The 21,826-nt window shown below is 32.0% G+C and overlaps 1 protein-coding gene across 3 annotated transcripts; it reads left to right on the top strand.

The window, feature by feature from the left end:
- Window positions 1-14,597: 14,597 nt before the first annotated feature.
- On the top strand, window positions 14,598-19,056 carry LOC107954095 (abscisic acid 8'-hydroxylase 2). Of its 3 annotated transcripts, none has more exons than XM_041097539.1 (8): window positions 14,598-14,914; window positions 15,003-15,198; window positions 15,409-15,558; window positions 15,648-15,899; window positions 16,021-16,110; window positions 16,188-16,373; window positions 16,705-16,823; window positions 18,659-19,056. In XM_041097539.1, exons 1-8 carry the CDS (start codon window positions 14,652-14,654, stop codon window positions 18,774-18,776), a joined length of 1,374 nt encoding a protein of 457 aa, XP_040953473.1. In that variant the 5' UTR covers window positions 14,598-14,651; the 3' UTR covers window positions 18,777-19,056. The 3 variants fall into 3 exon arrangements, with proteins under 3 accessions (XP_040953473.1, XP_016745061.1, XP_040953472.1); XM_016889572.2 differs by having other exon boundaries at window positions 15,003-15,321; window positions 18,680-19,056; XM_041097538.1 differs by having other exon boundaries at window positions 15,003-15,321.
- The last annotated feature ends 2,770 nt before the right edge of the window (window positions 19,057-21,826 follow it).

The following is a 21,826-nucleotide window of genomic DNA, read 5'->3' as shown; positions in this document are numbered from 1 at the left end:
AAGTGATTTTTAGAAAAATTAATTTTGATCAAGTAAAATTAAATTAATCAAATCAATTAAAATTAATATGATATTTTTGAAAGTTAATTTTCAAGTCAGACAATTGACCCAATAGATAATTGAACTTTAAAATTGAACCAGAGATCGTAATTTGGGCTCGGGAGCCCAAAACCAAGACTAAGACCGAAAAGTTGGTCGAACGAAGCCCGATATATGAAACCGGGATAACAGTCCAACTGGTGGTTAGACCGGACCGGTCAGGTCGTCACTGGTCCAGACCGTACCGGCAACAATCGAACCGCCTAGGGGTGCCGTAAGGATGTCGTACCTGCATCATCGAACACGATGGCGTTCTGGTGGTCGTGACGACTAGTCATCGGTGGTTGAGCAGTTGTAGTGTTACACTCCTACTAAGACTCTACCAATGAATTTGATTTCAATTTCATTATTCTAAAAATAATATTATTTTAATAGTTTAATATTAAATTTAATTAATACTTATCTTAATTGTATTTTATTAATTTAATATTAAAATGATTATTTTAATATTAAATTTAATTTAATGTTTATATACAAGAGAAACATTCTATTATTTTAATAAGATTTAATATTAAATTTAATCTAATATTTATATTGATAAATGTTATATTAATTTAATATTAAAGTGATTTAGTTTAATTATAGTTGAACTCTCTAAACTCTCTTTATATAAAAGAGCCTTGGGTCATTATTTACACACACTTGAATTTAAGAGAAAGTTGTAGAGAGAAAATTATCTAAAGAGATTATTTTTAGAAAATTTCTAGAGATATTTTTCTGATTTACAACTTGACCCAAAAGTTTAGAGAAATTGCAAAATTACTCTTCTGGTAATTTTTGTGAAAAAATTTCTGATTCAAAGTAAGACCACACTTGGCAAACGTGAGCTTGAAGATAGTGGAGAAGACTACTTGGTCGAAGCGCTCATCTTAGATGAATCGAAAATGTACAATTTTGATTAAGTGTTTATTACTTTAGATATCACAACCAAGATCCTATTTTGGAAAAAAAATTAAAACTATGATTTTTCCTTAAATTTATTTGCCGCTGCATTTTTCAAACTCGTTTTCCAACATGGAGGGGTTACACGACCGTGTGGCTAGGCCGTGTGGAAATTGAAAAATCAAGGTGCAAAGGAGACATGAACGAGTGGAAGGTTCTAGCCGTGTGAGAATAAAAAACCTAGGGTTTTAGGGGGACATGATCGTGTGAGTGGCCGTGTGGTCCACACGCCCATGTGGTTGGTTGTGTGGCCCTGTTTTGAGGCACGATTTGTCCCGATTCGCTTGTAAAAGAAAACACACCTATTTCCGGGATCTCGGTCGACATTCCTTGTGCTTAAATCTGGTCTGGGGTACCTCAAACAGGTTCTCCAAACAGGATTTACACATGAATCAATAACAAATTCCGAGATTAAACAAGATTATTAATAGTTTTGACAAAATTCACAATTGATCGTAATCGAATTGAAAGACTAGCAATATCTGACGCGATTTCAGAACTTACAAGTTCTTACAAGTCGAAACAAGAATACTTACCTAACTATTGATGAAAATACAGGATGTGATTGTCAAAAATTACAAAATCGATAAAGAAAATGAGTTAACGTAAATCAATTTTGGATCAAAATAGTAAAATAATTCTAAAAAAAAAGATGTAAATTTTGATAAAAGAAAAGGAAAAATAAGAGAAAAAGCAAAATATATAGAGAATAGAGGGAAAATCCTATTTAGGATTGGAAAGAAATTAAAATTCATGTCTAATTAGAAGAGATTGGAGTAAATACTAATTATTTAAACTTAGATTATAAGGGAGGATGGAGTGATACTTAACCCACACTTGGTTATTTTCTACTCCATTAAATATATATTCAAATATGATTTGATCATAGGTTACTGAAAAAACAAAAAAAATAATTAGTTAAAGTGTGGGTTGGACCTAAGAACTTTTGAAAATACATTAAACATTTAACCATTTACTCAATCATTTTTTTACAATTAACCCCCTATATTTTGGGGTGTTACATAGAAATTTTGTCACACCTGCATACGTATAGGAATCACATATTTAAAATATAAGTTTGCTTTTAAAAATAACATATAATAAACAATGAAATATAAGATTTGAAACTAACAACAACACATATACAAAATTAAAATAAAAATTAACTTTAAATAGTGAGTAAAAGGATATTTGAATAAGTAAATACATCATATTTAGAATATGAAATAGGCTTTAAGTGTTTATCATTGTATTGTAATTTTTTTAAAGTTGATATCAGGATAACTTATAACACTAACTCAATTAATGATATTATCAGTACATACAAATAATGTGGATAAAATAATTTATGTAATCACATTGAAATGTATAAAAATATTAAAATAAAACTTTAGTTGAAGTAGTTTTATTAAGGTTAGTGATATGAGTTTAAATTTTAAAATATGTAAAATTTATATTAATTATTTTAATAATTTCTGTGGAAAGTAAATTAAAAGTTAAATATTAGTATAAATTAATCAACAAAGCATACTACATCGAGTTTCCAACCAGAGTTTTAGACTTGCACATCCCGATAATGATCACGTAAAGATCCTCCATATCATCTCATCAGAAGATTTTCTACAGGAAAAAACTAAGAGATAATATTAAATAATTTATAACAATCGGGGCGGGGCCTGAAGTGAAGATGTACCAGCCGACCCGACCCGCCGTTGGGGTATTCATTTTTAATGTCGACCTTACAGGGAATGACGTCTCACTTACATAAGAAAAGAGCAATGGGCTCCCCCGTAATGGCCACCGCCACGTGTACATGAGCAATTGTCAAAATTCAAAGTGCTGACCGTCATCTTGGTACAAGATCCAATCAGAATCAATCACATGGCTTATCTACTCCTCCGAAAGTCCACCTCGGAGGCATGACGTGTTGGGAATTTCGTTGCGGCCGCCCGCATTTAATTCCTGCCCATTTTCACTTTCTCTTGCCTATCTATCTTTTTAATTGTGAAATCACAAGTGCACACGTGTACAGTAGCAAGTGCTAAGTACGGTTGGGCCCACGGTGGATGTGGACGACACGCGCGGATGGGTAGATAGAATTAAGGAAAAGGGAGTCGAAGGGTGATTGAGACAAGGTGGCGGTAGAGGGAGTCCAGAGTGAAAAGTTGGACAGCTAGTAGCACGCGCCTGTGGGGTTGCTTCCCTTTACTTTCACGTGTTTTTTTTCATCGAGCAATGTAGGTGTTATTTTGTTATGCATAAATCATGGTTAATTTTTTTTTTAAGTTAGATGTAATATTGGGACTTAAATTAGATAATTATTTTCTTATTTAATTTTTTAAAATTAATCCTTAAGCTTAATATTTTTTTTATATTAAATTTTGAACTTGACCATTTTTCCACACTAAGGTTAGACACCTTTAGAATTTTTAAAGAAATATTAAGAACTAACTTAAATAAAAGAAAGTTTAAGCCTCAATATGTATATAGTTACTAAGTTCAAGAGTCAAAAATTATTAATTTTAATCTTTTGTTATTAGATTTCAATTTGAAATTTTGATATTATATTAATTATGTCACATTTACTACGTGGATGAAAATTTTTATATAAAAAAGTATGTTTATAAAAATTTTATATTAAAACTAAATGAAGTTTTTTTTTTGATTTTTTCAAATTCATAGGTCTTAAATTCAAATTCAATGAAAAGGTAAAAATATTTTTTTATTAATATTTTTTCATTTTATATATAAATGTGTATTTTAATAAATTTTTAATTAATTTAATTTTCGGTTGACTCATGACACTAACTCAATTAAATATTTAAGTATAAATATTCATGTAACATTCCAAGTCTAGTTATGAATTTCATTTTTTTATGAAAATTAAGAAATTATTCTTTATTTTAATTCGTTAAAATTTTATCTTGGTATTTAAAAGAAAAATTGGGTAATACTATTAAATATTTTTATTAAATCAATGAGGTAAAAATCAATGTTTTAGCGATTTATATATAAAAAATTAGGAAAAAGATAATTGATTAACAATTTATTTGCAACTAATTAACGAAAAACAATAATTCAGATTTAGGTATTTATCAATAAACATAATCGATATTTTAATTTTTGTAAAGTACCATAATTAAAATTTAATAAATTAAAATAAAGTGATTATTTTAAAATATTTTGTAAATTAAAAAATAAAATAAATTCAGACCTAACTTTTTGTGTTTTTTTTTAACATTAATATTGCCAGCATTTTGACCATATTATATGTGAATTCACATGGAATGTTTCAAAATTAATTTCTCACATTCGTAATGGGGACATAAGTCAATATTGTACTTATCCCAGAGATATTTGAATATGTTGTATGTTTTTAAAAATACATAATCAAATTCTTTTATATACTTATATTAAATCACAATAAATGTGTGTACTTTATGGTTAAATGTTACTTTTTAAACATTTATATATAAGAAGTAATAGTTGGTCTCACATATATATAAAATCAGAGTCACTGAATAGAAGATGGAGTAGATTTCAATTAACATTAGTTTCGAGTTTTGTTGATATAGGGTGATTACAAGGTCCGATTTACCCAAGTAAAGAAAGAGAGAGTTGGAGTCCAAGGAAAAACCAAAAAGTCCTCATTCTCTTGCATGTCTTAGCTTATATACAGTGGCAGACTTAGTAGAGACCTAAGCACCCCTTAATATGATAAATTTTTAATTTAGACCCTTTATAAATTATAAACTTTTAAATTAGTAATGGTAAAATTGTACTTTGGGTTGGCAATGCAAAAACTCACGCACTTAATCAGTGGAGATACATCCATTGTGTCTCTACCTTTAGTTAGTGGAGATGCATGTGCGCGACACTATAGCTCAGTCTATGGAGACGCGAGGCATGTATCTCCATAGGCATGTCAACATGTTAGCATGTCAGTGGAGACATATCCATTGTTCCTCTACCTTTAGTTAGTGGAGATGTATGTGCGCGACGTTATAGCTCAGTCTGTAGAGACACACTATCTGCGTCTTGATAGCATTGTCAGATGAGACACATTAATTGTGTCTCTACTTCTAGTCATCAGAGACGTAGATGTGTGTCTCTATAATTCAGTCTGTAGGGACGTGTCATTTGTGTCTCTATAACCTTTTTAGAGAAGACACATTCTTAGTGTCTCTACCTCTAGTAAATGGAGACACAATGCGCCTCTATAGCACAGTTTGCAGAGAGACGTAGTTTGCATTTCTATTGCCTCGGTGGGGCTTGAGTCCGTATTACTAAACAGTTACTAATAATACAAATAAATCACTAAAAAATATAGGAACCAGATGACTAAATTAACTTGATATATCAAGTTTCCAAATGTAGCTTGTTTACAAGTCGAGCACCAAAATCTAACACTACATGTCCAGAAAATGTCAACCATAGCAACAAAAAGGAACAAAAAGAAAGTAGGTGATTATTATTTTTAGCTCCATTCCAACTCAAGCATATCCAAAAGCACTAGGAAGTCCATGTTGTCTTCACCAACCTATAGTAGTCGCTAAGTGTCACATCTTATCTCCACGATTTGTTCCAATATCATCTGATCATTACATCAAAGGATTATCAGATGAGAGAAAATTGTGATCAAATAATAGTAATCACATTGAATGTCAGAAACCACATGAATTAATATGTAAAATTATATAAAATAGTACTTCCATTAATTTGTTGCATAGAATCAAAGATTGAATTGATCTTCGCGTCTCGAGCTCGAAGTTCAGCTTGAAGATGAGCATATCTCTTGTCATATTTAGTCTGCATATCTTCATATTTTCATTTTAACTCATCATTCTCAGCTCGTACTGTAGCTAATTCCTCCACGTGCTTTTTCTGCAATTCATTAATCACTTAGTCCCTTGATGTTGTCCCCATTGTTTTTGTGTTTTGTGAGTTTTGCAAAATCACCGGGGTTACACCAAGGCCGTATCCTCTCGTCCTTCCATGCAAGTCAGGACCCATCAAAATTTCATAAACTTCATTTTCAAGGGCTATCCTTTCCTCCTTCGTCATGGGTTCCTCTATTTCTGAAACAATTTTCTCTAGTTCAGTCAATGCCTTTTACTATCAAGCAGTATAAACCAACATATTATATCAAATTATTATATGGTCATAAACAAGTAGCATAATTCACACAATGCAATGTGTCTAGGTCACTTATACATACATAGAGTTTCTCAGCATGCTCATTTAAGAATGTGCCATCATCCTTGTAGTGTTGATAATGAAAATGTTTAAGTCGAGAAATTTTTCTATGCTTTTCTTCCTCCTAGAAAATCATTACCAAAACAATAATGTATAAATATAAGTTTATCGTAAAGAAATACAAAATTATTGATTAAGAAGTAAAAAAAACTTACACATATCCAGTTTCGTTCAACAAAAGTCATTGGCCCCGTAGTATGAACAAATTTCATATGGGCATGTGATGTTGCTTCAATCTTCGACAATCTCTGTCAACATTCAAAGTAGGAAATAATGTATATATATATGCGTAAGTACACAAATATGCATTTAATGCACAAACATGTTGCTAACTAGGTAATGAACATCTCAATAAAATTCAGCCTGTCAACATTCAGGCTATACTTGATCTCTGCCATTTAATCTCTGTCATATTCAGCCTCTACTTGCAAATCATTACAAAAAATTCAACTAGACATTTAATCTCTGTCAACATTGAGCATATACTTGTAAGTCATTGTAACACCCCTAACCCGTTTCTTTGACCGAATTAGGGTTACGAAGCATTATTGTACAAAACAGAACCTTAAACTTCAAAATAAAACAATAATTCAACTTAAGTATAAATTTTCAATAACTCATTCCAATTATAGCAAACATACACATTTGGGCCTTAAATCGAGCTTTCGGGACCCTAAAAATAATTTAAAAATGATCAGGGATAATTTTTAATAAATAAAAAAATTTTAGGAAAAACTTGAAAAATTGAGAAAGCAGAGGTCACACGGCCGTGTGGCTAGGCCATGTGACATGGCTCAGACCGTGTGGATATTCGAAGTAGGGACACACCACTTATCATGCAGATGCAATATGTCATACAATCAATGAGCATATCATGTTTAATATTATGGTTTCAACACCACAACATGCGTTTCAGTAAACAGAATCGATGTATGCCTTGCATACTTTTCATTTTACAATAACGGTGGCATGCGTACATGCTTTCCATACAGTCATTTTCACATATGGTATGTAATTTAAATACATACATGTTCAATGTCATTCATGGCATATTACATGCATATCAATCAACGTTTCAAAATTCAGCATGCTATACATGTATACAGTACATACAATTTCATTAGGACTTAGCAATCAAAGATTTGACATACTAATATATGATCAACCAATTACAGCATAAAGTCACACATCACACACAACTTAAACACTATAATAGCCTAATTTTTAGTGATGTCGAAAACAGTGGTTCGAGGCCACCAAATTCGACGAATAAGCTTGTAAATTTTATTATTTAGTATTTACGAGCCAAATGTGATTTTAGAAAGATTTTTGAATTAGTAATTTATGTTTTAGAAGAATTTATTAGGTCAAGTGGTTTTAGAAAATGAGGTATCGAGACCTCGTTTCTATAAACCAAGCCGTAAATATTTTTATAAATATTTATGGAGTGTCATTAAGGTGGTATTAAAGTTTCACTAGAAAATTTTAACGTTTTAATAGTTAATTAATTAAAAAGAACTAAATTGAACAAGGTGCAAAACTTGTGAATTATAGGAAATAAGTGATTAAATAGCTTGATAAATAAATAAGGGAGGACTTAAGGAGCAATTAAGCCTCAAGTAAAGGCATGAGGCGGCATAAGCTGAGAAATAAATAAAAATAAAGTGAATCAAGGGCAAAATTGTAAATTTTATGAAATTATAATTAAATAAATTGGATTCTAAAGTTTTCTAGGCCATTCTTCTTCATAATTTCGGCCAAAAACCATGGGAAAGAGCTTTTAAGCTAGTTTTGCATATTTTTACTGCATGTAAGTCTAATTCTTGCCCTTTTCTTGTAATTTTATATTTTTAAGACTTTTACAATTAGATCCAATTAGCTATTTCATTATTTTTTGATTTTATTGGAAATTTTGAACGTTTCCGTTGATGAATACTGGATGCTTTCGATGAAATAACATGGATTTAGATCTTTAATTTTGTTATATGATGATTTTATAAGGTTATTTTGTTAGATATTGATTTTAGGATGAAATTGTAAAAAGATTAAATATTAGGGTTTGGTATTAAATTTTTGTTTATCAAGGGCTGTATGATAGCTTAGAATATTTAGATAAATTATCAATTAAGAAAAATTAGTTCATTTGATAGACTAATTAGTAAAGGGACTAAATTGCAAAAGTTGTAAAAGTTAGGGTAATTGTGTAATTTTAAAAATTGAAGGATATTAATGGTGAAGTGAATTGGAATTGAAATATATGCTAATGAACGAGTAATTTTATATTTTAGATAAAGAGCCCGTAGATACTCGTGAAAAAGAGAAATTAGCAAAATAGTCCCTGAACTTCTACAAATCTTACAATTTAACCCAGGTAAGTTCGTATAGTTAAACTTTAATAATTATATTGAATTTATGAATGATATTATGTATTTAGTATATTGTTGAAAATGAAATATTGTTAAATTATAAATTTGAAGTGAATATCCGGTTTAAATGGAACGCGAGATTGACTACAATCGTTGTATGGCAAAAGACAGCAAAGGAAGAATTGACAGAAAATTACCCAAGTAAACCGAGGTTCAGCATTTGTTGCGAACTTTCATGTTTATTTTCCGTTTAGCTTTCACGAGCTTCTATTTAACTCATATGAGTTTCTGTTCAACCCTAATGGGTTTCCATTCAGCTCTATTGAGCTTTTGTTTAACCCTTATAGGTTTCTGTTCAGCTCTAATGAGCTTTTGTTCAACCCTTATGGGTTTCTGTTTAGCGCTTACGTGCTTCTGTTTAGCCTTCGGGCTTCTAAAAACGATGTACTCATATCCGTAAGCCGTTCTTTGATTTGGTAAGATTTGGTAAGTGACTTATGTAATTAAAATTGGGAGACTTATTGATATTATTGATATTGGTTTGAAATAAGCATATTCATCGATTGAAGTTGTGGTTGACAGGGAGTTTTAATTGAATGAATTTATTTAATTGATTTATTATAATTTGTTCGGTAATATCTATGTTTAACCCATCAAACTTACTAAGCTTCATTAAGCTTACTCGTGTTATTTAATGTTTTTGTAGATTTTTGTAAGGTCGGAAGATTGGATCAGCGCATCAAGTCACACTATCCAGCTTATTCTGATAGTTTTTAAAGGGTTCAACATGGTTTATATGGCATTTATAGGGATTGATGTGGATTAGATTTAAGTTGACATGTTTAGATGTTATGAATGATGTTTTGTTTACATAATCAACCTAAATATATATATTTTTTAATTTAGAAATAAAGTAAATTATGACATGGTTATGATGGATATATGCTTATAGGTATTTATTTAGTAGTAATCCCTTAGTAAAATTTGTTAAATAGACTAAATAGGAAAGTTTGAGTATTTAAGATATAAGTGATAATATTTTGTATATAATACATTATTTTGGCTTGTTTTGAATGTTTGGTTGTGGTATCTTGATGTGTTAAAATGTTGTATATAGGTTGACATCTAAATGGGTGAGAAATGTGGCATTAAAATGACTTATTTTTGTCCACACGGGCAGAGACACGGGCGTATGTCTCAGTTGTGTGTGACACATGGCCTAGTACATGGGCATGTGGTTGGGCTGTGTGTCCCCTGTATCTTTAAAATTTAGAAATAGAATACCTAGGTTTTCGCACACGACCTAGCACACGGGTGTGCAGCTTGGCCATGTGACCTCTGCACCTTAATTTCATAAATTAGTATGCTCACACGGCCTAGCACACGGGCGTATGGCTTGGCTGTGTGATCCAAGTCAGAGAGTTACACGAGCATGAACACGGGTTGGGACACGATCGTGTACCTCATTTCGAATGCCCACATGGCCTAAGACACAGGCGTGTCTCTTGGCCATGTGAGCCACACGGGCGTGTGACCCCTGTACCTAAGGAAAAATTTTGAAATTTTGAGAGAAATTCTTTAAGTTTCCGGTTTAGTCTCGACTTACTTTTAATGTGTATTTTGGGCCTCGAGGGCTCATGCAATGGACAATATGAGTAATTTATGATTGGTTTCTGATATGTATATTAAATGTTATGAAATGTTCGTATTTTATCTGAAAAGTTCCGGTAATGCTCCGTAACCAAGTTCCGGCAACGAATAAGGGTTAGGGGTGTTACATACACAATTCATTAAGTCCCAATAGGACATTTAAAAATCAAGCTATCTATTTAAATACGTACCTCGCTCGACTCCTTATCTACTAGCACTTAGGCCATTCGGTCATTCCAAAACCAGCAAGCAAATTTAGCAACACTAATCTGTAAAGTTCGCACTTAATATTTAGATGAGCCTAGATGCGAATTGCACTTAATACAATTAAATATGATTTAAGACATCCTTGAAACACCCCTAAATGGTTTGGTCTAGATAGCACCACACTTTTGCATTTTCAGACTCAATCTAACAAGCAAACTTACACTGTACTGATACGAAACGTGAGTGTGAACGAGATATGTTATCATTATTGATCCGGGACGTTAAAATCAGTTCCTAAATCAGAAATAATACACAAAATCAGCAAGCAAAAATCAATTTAAGGCCTGAAGACATTAAACCAAGAACAACAAAATCAATAAAATAATATCGACACAATATCTCGTTTAAATTCGCACTTACGCTTTCATTGGTTACTAGATCTGAGATAATGATTTAAGCGAACTTGAATGCACTCAAATTAGCCAAGTAAAAGGCTTTTTTACTAGTGGAAAAATGAAGAGAAATTATGTTTAAAAGGAAAAAAAAAGCAAAAAATTTCAACAACCAAACGTGATGCTCAAAGGGCAACAACACCACTACATACAACAACAAAGGGGGCTGGCTTGAGCAGCACAAAGGGAGATTTTTGGGCAGCGGAAGGGATGATTTTAGGGTGGAAAACAACAGTAAAATAGCAACAAAAATAGACACAAAAGGGAAAGGAAAAGAGGAGAAAAGGAAATCTAACCGACACCACCACAAGTGGAGGAGAGGGGCAGTAATGGTAAAGAAAAGACGATTTTTGGTGACCAAGTCAGCAATATAATGTCTAGGAAAATGGCAGCAAAATCATAGGAAAAAAGAGAGCAAATGGACGACAAAAGGGGGAAAAAGAATTAATGAATAAGAAAAAATATAGAAGAATAAGGAAGGGATGAAAAGGACTACAAGTGTAGAAGCAAAAGAGAGAAAAACTAAAAAATAAATGAAAGAAATAAAACATATATACCTAGGGTTTAACTAGGTTGGGTGGCTCAACATAGGAGAGTTGGAATAAAAATAGCAAAATTAATAATTCGCAAGGGAAGGGTTTGAACACAAGTCTCAAAGTCTAACTCACTAATGCTTTACCATAAAGTCAATTACTCATTCTTGAAATAATTCTACAAAATTTAAATTTAAAACATAGGATGTTACAGATATGGTAGAGTATTTTTGACAATCGGGATAAAGAGATACTTCACAATCATCCATAAGATTGATAACTTCCTCGGTGGTTCGTCTAACACCCTCAGAAGGAAGCAAAGTGGAATCAATACCACCTCCACCATTAACATGATCACCGTGACTAAATTCATCCCTGTCATGTACTGTCACATTTAATCCAATAGCCTAATTTATCAAGTCCCTAGTTCTTAAATAAATATTAGTATCATTCAAACTTTTCGTATGACTTGCCATATTAGGGGAATTTGGTGGTAAAATTGACGCAAAAATTTCTCCATGAAAAGTCCATCTCTTATACCCCTTTACAAAACCATATAGACAAAGATGATTATGTACAGCTTCAAGACAGAGAACTTTATTAGAGCACTTCTTGCACGGACTATATATGTTATAGTTGTTTGTGCAGTTTTCGGTGGCATATTCAATGAATGAAGCTATTCCATTCAAGTAAACCATGCTAAATCTAAGAGCATCAACCCAACTTTTGTCCAATGTCTACATCATAAATAATATAGTGACTTAGTCATTTCAGCGAATATATAAGGTACATGTTCAGTAACAAAGTTATTCATTATTTGCATACATACAGATGAAATACTTATATCATAAATTTATTCATGCAATGGATATTTGGGATAATATATATAAACGTAAACAAAAACCCCCATTAAACTTGATATAAGTGAATTTGAAATCATATGGATTGATAAATTTTCAAGATAGTGAATATGGACATACCATTGTCTCTATTCCAAAATCGTGAATTTGTAAGGAAGCAAAAATTAGGGAGATTGAGAGATTGGCGTTAGAAGAAAGAAAGCAAGATTCAAGAGACCTACGAAGAAAGCAAGAACATAACATTTTGGTGTTTAAGTTGTGGAAAACAATTTAGAGACCTATGGAGATGATGACGGACGTCTCTAAAATCAACAACTTAGGAGACGCGAGATAGCGTCTCCATAAGTAATGTAGAGAGACACATCCTAGTGTTTTCATTGGTTAGTTCCAAGGAGACGCGATAGAAGCGTCTCCTTAAGTTAGACATAAGGAGACGTGCCGCGGTGATGTCTCTTTAATGCCTACCTAAGGAGATGCTACTTATGTGCATCTCTACATATTGATGCGAGTCAATTTAAGAAGACGCAATCCTGACGTGTCTCAAGTCATTTGTTACCTTTGACATATTTTGTTGTAGTGATAGTTGTGGGGATGAGTCAGAGGTCAGAGGTCATACGAGCACTATTGTTACATGTTGGTTATTTTTATGGTACATACTGTATGGTCCTTGTCCTGTGTTGTAGCTTATTTTGCCTTAACACTATTGTCCTTAAGGCTAGATGATAGTTAAGGTTATTTGTTTTTGAACAAGAAGTCTTGGGTGATCAAATTTAGGCTAGTGGTACCTCGTGAGAGATCGTCATAAAGGGGTAAGGGTACCTTGCAAGGGGTCATTGCGAAGGGTCAAACACAAACTGTTTGTAGATCTGTCACATGCTCTGTGGTACTGTACGTGCTTTGTGGTAACGAGATATAACAAATTTGATCTCTAAACAATTCCTACCTTGTCCCTTACTTAAAAAATATATATATATCTTGAATTATTTTAAAACTTATTAAATAAATATTAAAAAACTTATTGAATAAATAAATAAATTTTTAATTTTTAAAAAAATTATTAATGATAAAAATTGAAATTCATAATTTTTTGTATTTATATTAAATATCACATCAATATCAAAATGTTATTTTTATCGGTCATTGACTATATAATTTATTGAAATTCAATATTAAAAGTAGTAAAGTACTTTAAAATTATATTGGTCCAAACCAGCAGATCAAATAAAACCAATAAATTCAAAGTTACATAATTTTCTTAAACTTGGAAATTTTCATTGAAAGAAAAAATTACCAAAAACCTAGAAAAATATTTCCTGCTATCACCTAAAAAAGTGTGCGAAGAATTTTGTTACAGTTGTCTTTAGATTTTGTTGGAATTTTTCAAATTTTCTGAATAACTAATTATAATTGGGTTTGGTTTTTAGTTTAATAAAATGAGTTTTGTTTTATAGTTTTTGACTATTTTTGATAAACTTTCAAGATCTTTTTCATAAATATTTTTTAAAAAAATAATTTTTAAATTATTACACTATTTTAAATATAAATGATTTATTTTAATATCACAAAAATTAAATTAATTATATATTAAATGAAAAACAGAATATCATCCAAATACCTGTATTTGAATCAATTTTTGATTTATGAAAGTCATTATTTGGATAGAAAAAGAAAACTTAAAATTAAAATCCCAAATAAGTAGAGGCATTTGCAAAGACAACCATCTGTCACCTCCTGTGAATAAAAAATAACATGATTTGTAGTGAAATGGACATAAAAATTATGATTAATATGTATTTAAAATAATTGTATAAAATTGCTAAACACACACACAAGACATGAAATACATCATTTAAAATAATTATATATTATGATTAATATATATATACATATATATTTATAATTGAATCCCTTGAAACAAATAAATTAAGCCAAAATTAGGGGAAGTCATAGAGCCATCCCAGCAGATAGGTTTAAATTCGTTGCTATAGATATTCCTAAAATAGCAAAATTGAAAAGAAGTCCAAGAAGTGGGGCCATTGAAACAAAGGAACCCATCCGCTTCTCATCTTCGTAGAAAGTTCTTTTTAGTAAAGGGGAAAAGTAAATGAGAATTGAAAGAAGCTAAATTGAAGTGTTCCCAAAAATGTGGTGACGCGTGTCAAACAGGTGCCCCACGTATGAAAAGACCACTTCATCCTTCAACAGCTATTATATAAATCCCACCACCTATTCCCCCATTCATAGCCCCTCCCATCTCTTTCTTCATTCCATTCTCATTCTGTAACCATGCAACTCCAACTTTTCTTCCCATTTCCATCACCATCACCACCACCACTACCCCAAACTCCCACCCTTATTATTACATCAACTCTGTTCTCTTCTTTCTTCTTCTTCTTCTTGGTGGTGCTGGTGCTGTTCTCTAGTCATCAAAGGCGACAACCCAAGGGTAAAATTCTGCCACCTGGTTCGATGGGTTGGCCTTATATTGGAGAGACTCTCAAGTTTTACACCCAGAATCCAGATTCCTTCTTTGCCAACCGACGAAGAAGGTGCACATAGAAACAAATACCACCTATGAAAAATGGAACACACAAGCTAATGATAGAAAACTCTACCTCTTTTTTTCTTTTTTTATAGGTATGGGGATACATTCAAAACTCACATATTGGGGTGTCCCTGTGTGATGATTTCAAGCCCTGAGGCAGCAAGGATAGTTCTAGTGACAAAGGCTCATCTTTTCAAACCAACATATCCACCAAGCAAAGAGAAGATGATAGGGCCTCAGGCTCTATTCTTTCACCAAGGTGCCTATCATTCAAGGCTGAAGAAATTGGTACTGGCAGCCTTTTTACCTTCTGTAATTAGAGGTTCAGTTTCAGAGATTGAACAAATTGTTTTGAAATTTCTACCAACTTGGGAGAATACCACAATTAACACTTTACAAGAAATGAAGAGAGTATGTCGGTTTCTTCTAACTAGTAACCATTTTTAATTATCACCATTTTTATTTTTTATTTTGGTTCTTATTCGTTGGCATGCTCAGTACGCTTTTGATGTAGCAATGATTTCTGCCTTCGGCCATAAACGAGATTCAGAAATGAAAGGGATCAAGCAACTGTATCAATGCCTGGAAAAGGGTTACAATTCTATGCCACTAGATCTTCCAGGAACTCCTTTCCACAAAGCAATGAAGGTAATTTCTTTTTTCCATTCAGATTCTTTCAAGTTGAACTACCTCTCCATTCTAACGACTTCAATCACCTCGTCTGTTCTAAAAAAAAGGCTAGGAAGCAGTTGAATGAGACCCTGAGAAGATTGATACAGGAGAGAAGAGGAAATGAGAAAGCAGGAGGAGGAGGGTTGCTGGGAAATTTGTTGGGGGCCAAAAACCACAAGGTTGATCAACTCAGTGATTCCCAGATTGCTGATAATGTAATTGGAGTCATCTTTGCTGCTCATGACACCACTGCAAGTGTCTTAACATGGGTTTTAAAGTACTTGCATGACAATCGAGATTTACTAGAAGCTGTCACCGTAAATTTTCTTTTCCTTCCTCGTATATGATATTCAAGTTTTAAATAAAAAAAGAGGAGCAGTCAAATCTTGTTTGTATATCCCAATAAATATACACATTCAATGTCAATCTATATCGCAGAGAGAACAAGATGGTATTCAACGTAAAATAATTGAAGAAAACCGCAGGCTTACGTGGGATGATACAAGGCACATGCCATTGACTACCAGGGTACATAATCATTTTCACATTAAATTAAAAGAAATTCCATTTTAAGAAGGATCTTAATTAAATAAACTGGATTTCAGGTGATTCAAGAGACACTAAGAAGAGCAAGTATTCTATCATTCACGTTTAGAGAAGCAGTGGAAGATGTTGAGTTTGAAGGGTATTATATCCCAAAAGGTTGGAAAGTTCTTCCCCTCTTCAGAACCATTCACCATTGCGCTGATTTCTTTCCTCAACCCGAAAAATTCGACCCTTCAAGATTCGAGGTGAGTGAGTGACCCGCATTCAACACCAATATTTGTTCACTTTACATATATCATTGCCATGTTTAAATAAATTTGGAATCCCTGACCAAGATTCGTGAAGTGGGACATCCAATATCCGGTTTAGACAGAAATATAAGGTTATCAATGAATTATCTAATTTTTCCTGCTTTTGGTTCTGTCCTTTTTCGTGTTTTTAGTGTGTTCTTGATGAAATTTAAAAGATTCCGAGACACGTGAGTTGATTTCGTTGGCTAGTAACAGTGCAATTTGAACCTAAACTAGATTATTACATTGTCATTCATATGTTAATGTTTTGTTGTGATGTTTGCAGGTGCCACTGAGACCCAACACGTTTATTCCTTTTGGCAATGGAGTTCACTCTTGTCCAGGCAGTGAACTGGCTAAGCTTGAGATGCTTGTTCTTCTTCACCACCTCACCACTAGTTACAGGTACCCATTTATTCTCTCTTTTTCACCCTGAATTTTTTGTTTAACCCTCCAATTGAAGAGCATAATCATTTTCGCTCTCTCTCTCTCTCTCTCTCTCTGAAAACATAAGATGAAAAATAAAGCCACGTATTTTATTGTTTTTCGGGTCTACTCATAGTTGACTAAAACGGCGATTACATAGTTAAAGTGGTCCTCTTGCTTCCTTAGGCTCTAGAAATGGTCCTAATTGATTAGTACTTTTAGAGCATCTAAAGCTTCTGTTTTTTTTCAATTTAGTACGATGATAAATTTAGCTATTAAAATTTATAATTATTTTATTAATTTAGTTCTATTTTTTACTTAAATTTAATTATTATTTTTCAAAAAAGAGAGAAATCGTGTTTTCTTTAACAAAAATATTATTTAAAATATTAATTTTTTAATATCGTTGGTGCGAGAATTGCATGACAATTCATGTGTGTTTTATGCTAACATAATATGTTTTGTCTTATATACCATATTAATAAATAATTTAAAATTTATAAAAATAACAAATAATTCAAAATTCAAAAAAGTATATGTAGATTATCATGATGACTTTCACGTTTAAAATTTAACATGTTAATCAATATTTCTGTTAAAAACATCTTGACTCTTTTTTAAAAAGTTGATAATTAATTTTAACAATTTTTAAAAGAAAATTAAAATTAAAATTTAATTAAAAAATTAAATTGAAAAAATTTAAGCTAAATTTAATATTATTCATTCCAATTTTTGAACACCAAGTCGGTGGTACTTGTAAGTAAGACACATGTTCATAAATCATTTAATTGAGCACCGAATTCTAAAGTGAGCTCAGCTCGACTCCACTCCACTCCAATATATCGTGGATATTTTCAGAGGTGGCTGTGGTAGCTTTCGAGCCAACAAAAGATTTGGCCTTACAGGTGGCTACCATGCGCAACATTGTTTGACCAGACACTACCAAACCTTTGGAAAACAAAAACCTCATGTCGTGTTTGAGCCAAAACAATGTTTTGAAGGCATTATGTTTATCCAAATTCAGTTGTATGTCAACATGTCATGCTTAACATAGAAAACAATTGGGATTAGATAATAGTGAAGAAAGTATAATGATAGACAAATCAACTAGTTTTAAATTTTTAATGAAGTTAAAGGAAGATATTAAGACATAGAAATGAAAACCAAGTTTGGTTTGTCGACAATCTAGAATACAAGAGTGGGACCCTGTATTAATCATCAGCTTATTGCAAAACATAATGGGACTCCGTCCATGTTTTTGAGACATATGTTTGTTTGCAGTCCACATCAGGGATTCAAAGCCAGTGAATCCTTGTAGTCTTGTCCTTCCTCGTATCTTGTAATATGATGAACATAAAAAAAGAGGGGACTCCCCTCTTGACTTTTGAGTTAAAAGAAGAAAATGACGGATTTTAGCCAGCTGGAAAGTCTCGATTAAATGGCTATAAGACATGCATGTAGGGTTTTGCAAGCTATTATGAACGTATGCATTCAGTGGCAACCTCTCTCATTTGAAACCACGGCTTTGATCTGCAAGTTTTACGCCACACCATTTGTTAGTTTGTCGTTTTCTAACAAGATGATTTCAGTGCATTTTTTTGGGACATGTTGCACAGTATGAATTGCTTGTTTATTTTGAAATGGTTATCTACTAAAATTGGGATTATAGAAAGGAAAAGCTGCATGACGAGGATAACTATAAATAGTTAGCAAGTTTGAAGTTTTAACACATGTTGCCATCAATATTGTTTTCAGTATATTTTTCTTATTGACAAATACGGAGATCTTGCAGCCGTTTTCATTGAAATATTTAGCCCTTCAAATTTTGACTGCAGGTGGCAAGTTGTGGGAGATGAAGATGGAATCCAATATGGTCCCTTTCCAGTGCCCAAACGGGGCTTACCTGTAAAGGTCACCCCCCTGCAAAAATAAACACTAGGATTTTAGGATTTGTACTCTATCAAGATTGAAAAGTCCTTCAATGGGAGCCAACACAGTTGCGAGTTAGCCCTCCTTGAACCTTTTTTTGTTGTTGTTGTTGTTGTAAAATTTGTCTTTGTAAAATCTTTCGTAATTGCTTAAAAAGATTTATTTAGATATGGGTTTTCATTTTGTTTTTGGGCATGGCTTATTCTGGTAAAGTAAATGTATGGTGTATAAAAACAAAAGAATAAGAAAAAGAGAAAAACAGAAAGTGAGTGCAATGGTGCATTTGAAAGCAAGTTGGTTTGTTGTTGAAGATGGAATCTGTGTGGCTTGGAAGGTGGATAAAGTAGTAGCTATCAATATTCCCAGATTTTTTGCTCTCAGCATTGGTCTGGTTTCGGCTGGTGCAAATAGAGCCCAGACATAACCTTTGTCTAGAACGGATTTTGGCCCATAGAAAGTTACCACCAAGTATCCGATTGCCTAGCACGTGGCACTAGTGGGTCCTGCACGTCCGTGTCCCACGTCACCCTGAGTTTCAGCACAAGTTTACTCCATACAGTTTTGTGAATTTTGTTTAATTCTTTATTTATTGTTTTGTATTGGGTTTGATTTTACATTATAATTACTGTATTTGTGTGTGTTTGTAATAATAACTTTGAAAAAAAAAAAAAACAAGAAAAAGAGATTTTGAAAGGGATGGTCCAATTCTTATCAAGTTCCGTGATCTTTTATTACAAGGCATTGAACCAACTCTTGTGACTTTTTAACAAATTACTTTCATTCACAACATGTTTGTAGTACACAAGTTCCTGACATTGTCCCATCAAAACGTGAAAAAGGAAAAAAAAACTCTGATACCCCTCACCGGTGTTGTTGAGGTGGATATCATGTGTCTTGAGTTTGGACTGTTCCTATTGTTGGATGGTAACTAGTAGTTCACATTTGAACTTTGCTGGTTCTATGCATTCGATGAGGGATTTGTAGCCAGTCCTCTCTTAGGTTAGGTTCTTAAAGTACTTAAAAGATGGGAAGGATGGCGTCCACTTCCATCAGGCAAATTGCCGCACATGTCAGTAGACATGGCATTTAGCCCACCAACTGAGCAGAAATTAAAGACAGATCACATGAACAAACTGCTTAGTTTTTTGAGCAGAAAAATATTTTCTCTAATCCAAACGCTCCAAACTATGCAGTCAAGTAACATTTTAACTAGATCTATTTATTTATTTATTATAAGAGAGTTTTGTCTATTATTATGATTGTTTTAGAACGAATGCAACTTGACTCATTTGTTTGTCGGGTGTTCCTTAGCCAGCGTAGTATCTTTTGGCTTTCGGTTCCGTTGGGTTGGGTTGGGTTGGGTTGGGTGTAGGGTTTTTTACTTAAATATATTTTAAAAAATTAAATACCTAAATGAGTTGTCAGCTAGATTAATTACTGAAATGATACGTTTTCTTTAATCGCGCCTATTTGATAGGTGCGACTCAATTTTTATATTAAAAATATTTTTTAAATAAAATATTAATTTTTTAATAAAAATATTTTTAATATAAAAAATTGAGTCGCACCTATATTTAAATATATATACAGATAAAAATACAGTCAATAGGTCAAAATATGGGTAAAAAACGGGTCACGCCTGTCAGATAGGCGCGACCAATCGAGCCTAACAGTTAGGCGCGAATGGTCTGCCTGCACAGTCCCCCCTCTTGCAGCACCTGCTACTGCATGCCCCTGCCCCCTCTGCTTGCATAGTACCCCTCCTGCAGCAGCCGTGTCTAGTCCTTTCAATGGGAAAAAGTTACAAATGGGGGACCTTATAAGCATGGTCCCCCAAACCTCATCCACCGGAAGAGAGAAAGAAAAGAGAGAAAAAAGAAGAAGAAGAAGAAAGAAAGAAAGAAAGAAAGAAAAAAGTAATGTATTATTTTAATAAATAATTTTGTTTATAATTTAAAGAGTTTAATTAAGATATTGTGATTTTTTTTGTTATTAATTATTAATTATTAATTATTAATTATTTATGTTTAGTGTTTATAGTTTTGGATTAATATTTTGTATGAATGTAATTTTTTTGCTTTTTATAATTATTTTAAAATTAATTTGTTAGTAATTTAGGATTATGTTATAAATTTTTGTGTTTGTAATTATTTTAAAATTAATTTATTAGTAATTTAGGATTCAGTGAGTTTAACATATAAGTTTATAAAATAAATTGTTGTGTTTAATTTAGTGTTTGGTGAGTTTAACATATAAGTTTATAAAATAAATTAAAAATCAGTTCATCTGAAAATGAATTTGGACAAATGATGTTTAAGCTCATTTAATTTTTTTAAGTTATTGTTAAGTATTGGTATATTAATAGTTGCTGTTAACTTATTTAATTTTTTTATATCAAATTGGATATCAATTTGTCCAAGTTTAATCATAACTGACTCTTTTCATAAATTTATATACTTTAAAATTATTTTTATAAAAAAATGATTGTAGAAATATTGAAGAATATAAATCAATTATTAACATACCAATACTTAACAGCAACTTAAAAAATTAAAAAATTGATAATAATACATTAATAGTATCAATTAAAAGAGTTTCTCAAAACTCATAATTAAGATTCTTATTTTGAGCAATGGAGTAGAGTTTTGGCTGTGTGAAAAAATATGGGATATGGATATTTTTATCTACAATAACAAGTAGGATATGAATCTTCGAATTCTATTTAATGCACTTTTAGGGAATTTTTTTATTGTAGGTAAATTATGGAAAATTATTAGATATTTACCGTGTTTTGTTTCTGAAATTTGAAATAATTATTGTATTTTTTGAAACAAATTAAATGAATTTATTTTTTTTAATTGTAGATTTGCAGCAAATGGGTTTTTTGATTAATAATAATCACATATCAAGTACTATTAATGAGATTGTAATAAAACTTTTATTTGATACTCATGTTATTTGCTGAATTAAATTATATTGTATCAACTATTTTACTAATTTAATAATGTCAGGGTCCGTACCGCGTATTGAGGGGTCATGTTAATAGTGTAGGG

This window comes from Gossypium hirsutum, chromosome D07, assembly GCF_007990345.1.
Source record: "Gossypium hirsutum isolate 1008001.06 chromosome D07, Gossypium_hirsutum_v2.1, whole genome shotgun sequence".
Classification (NCBI taxonomy): domain Eukaryota; kingdom Viridiplantae; phylum Streptophyta; class Magnoliopsida; order Malvales; family Malvaceae; genus Gossypium; species Gossypium hirsutum.
Note: the sequence above shows the minus strand (reverse complement) of the source record. Positions and strands in the feature narration are given on the sequence as shown.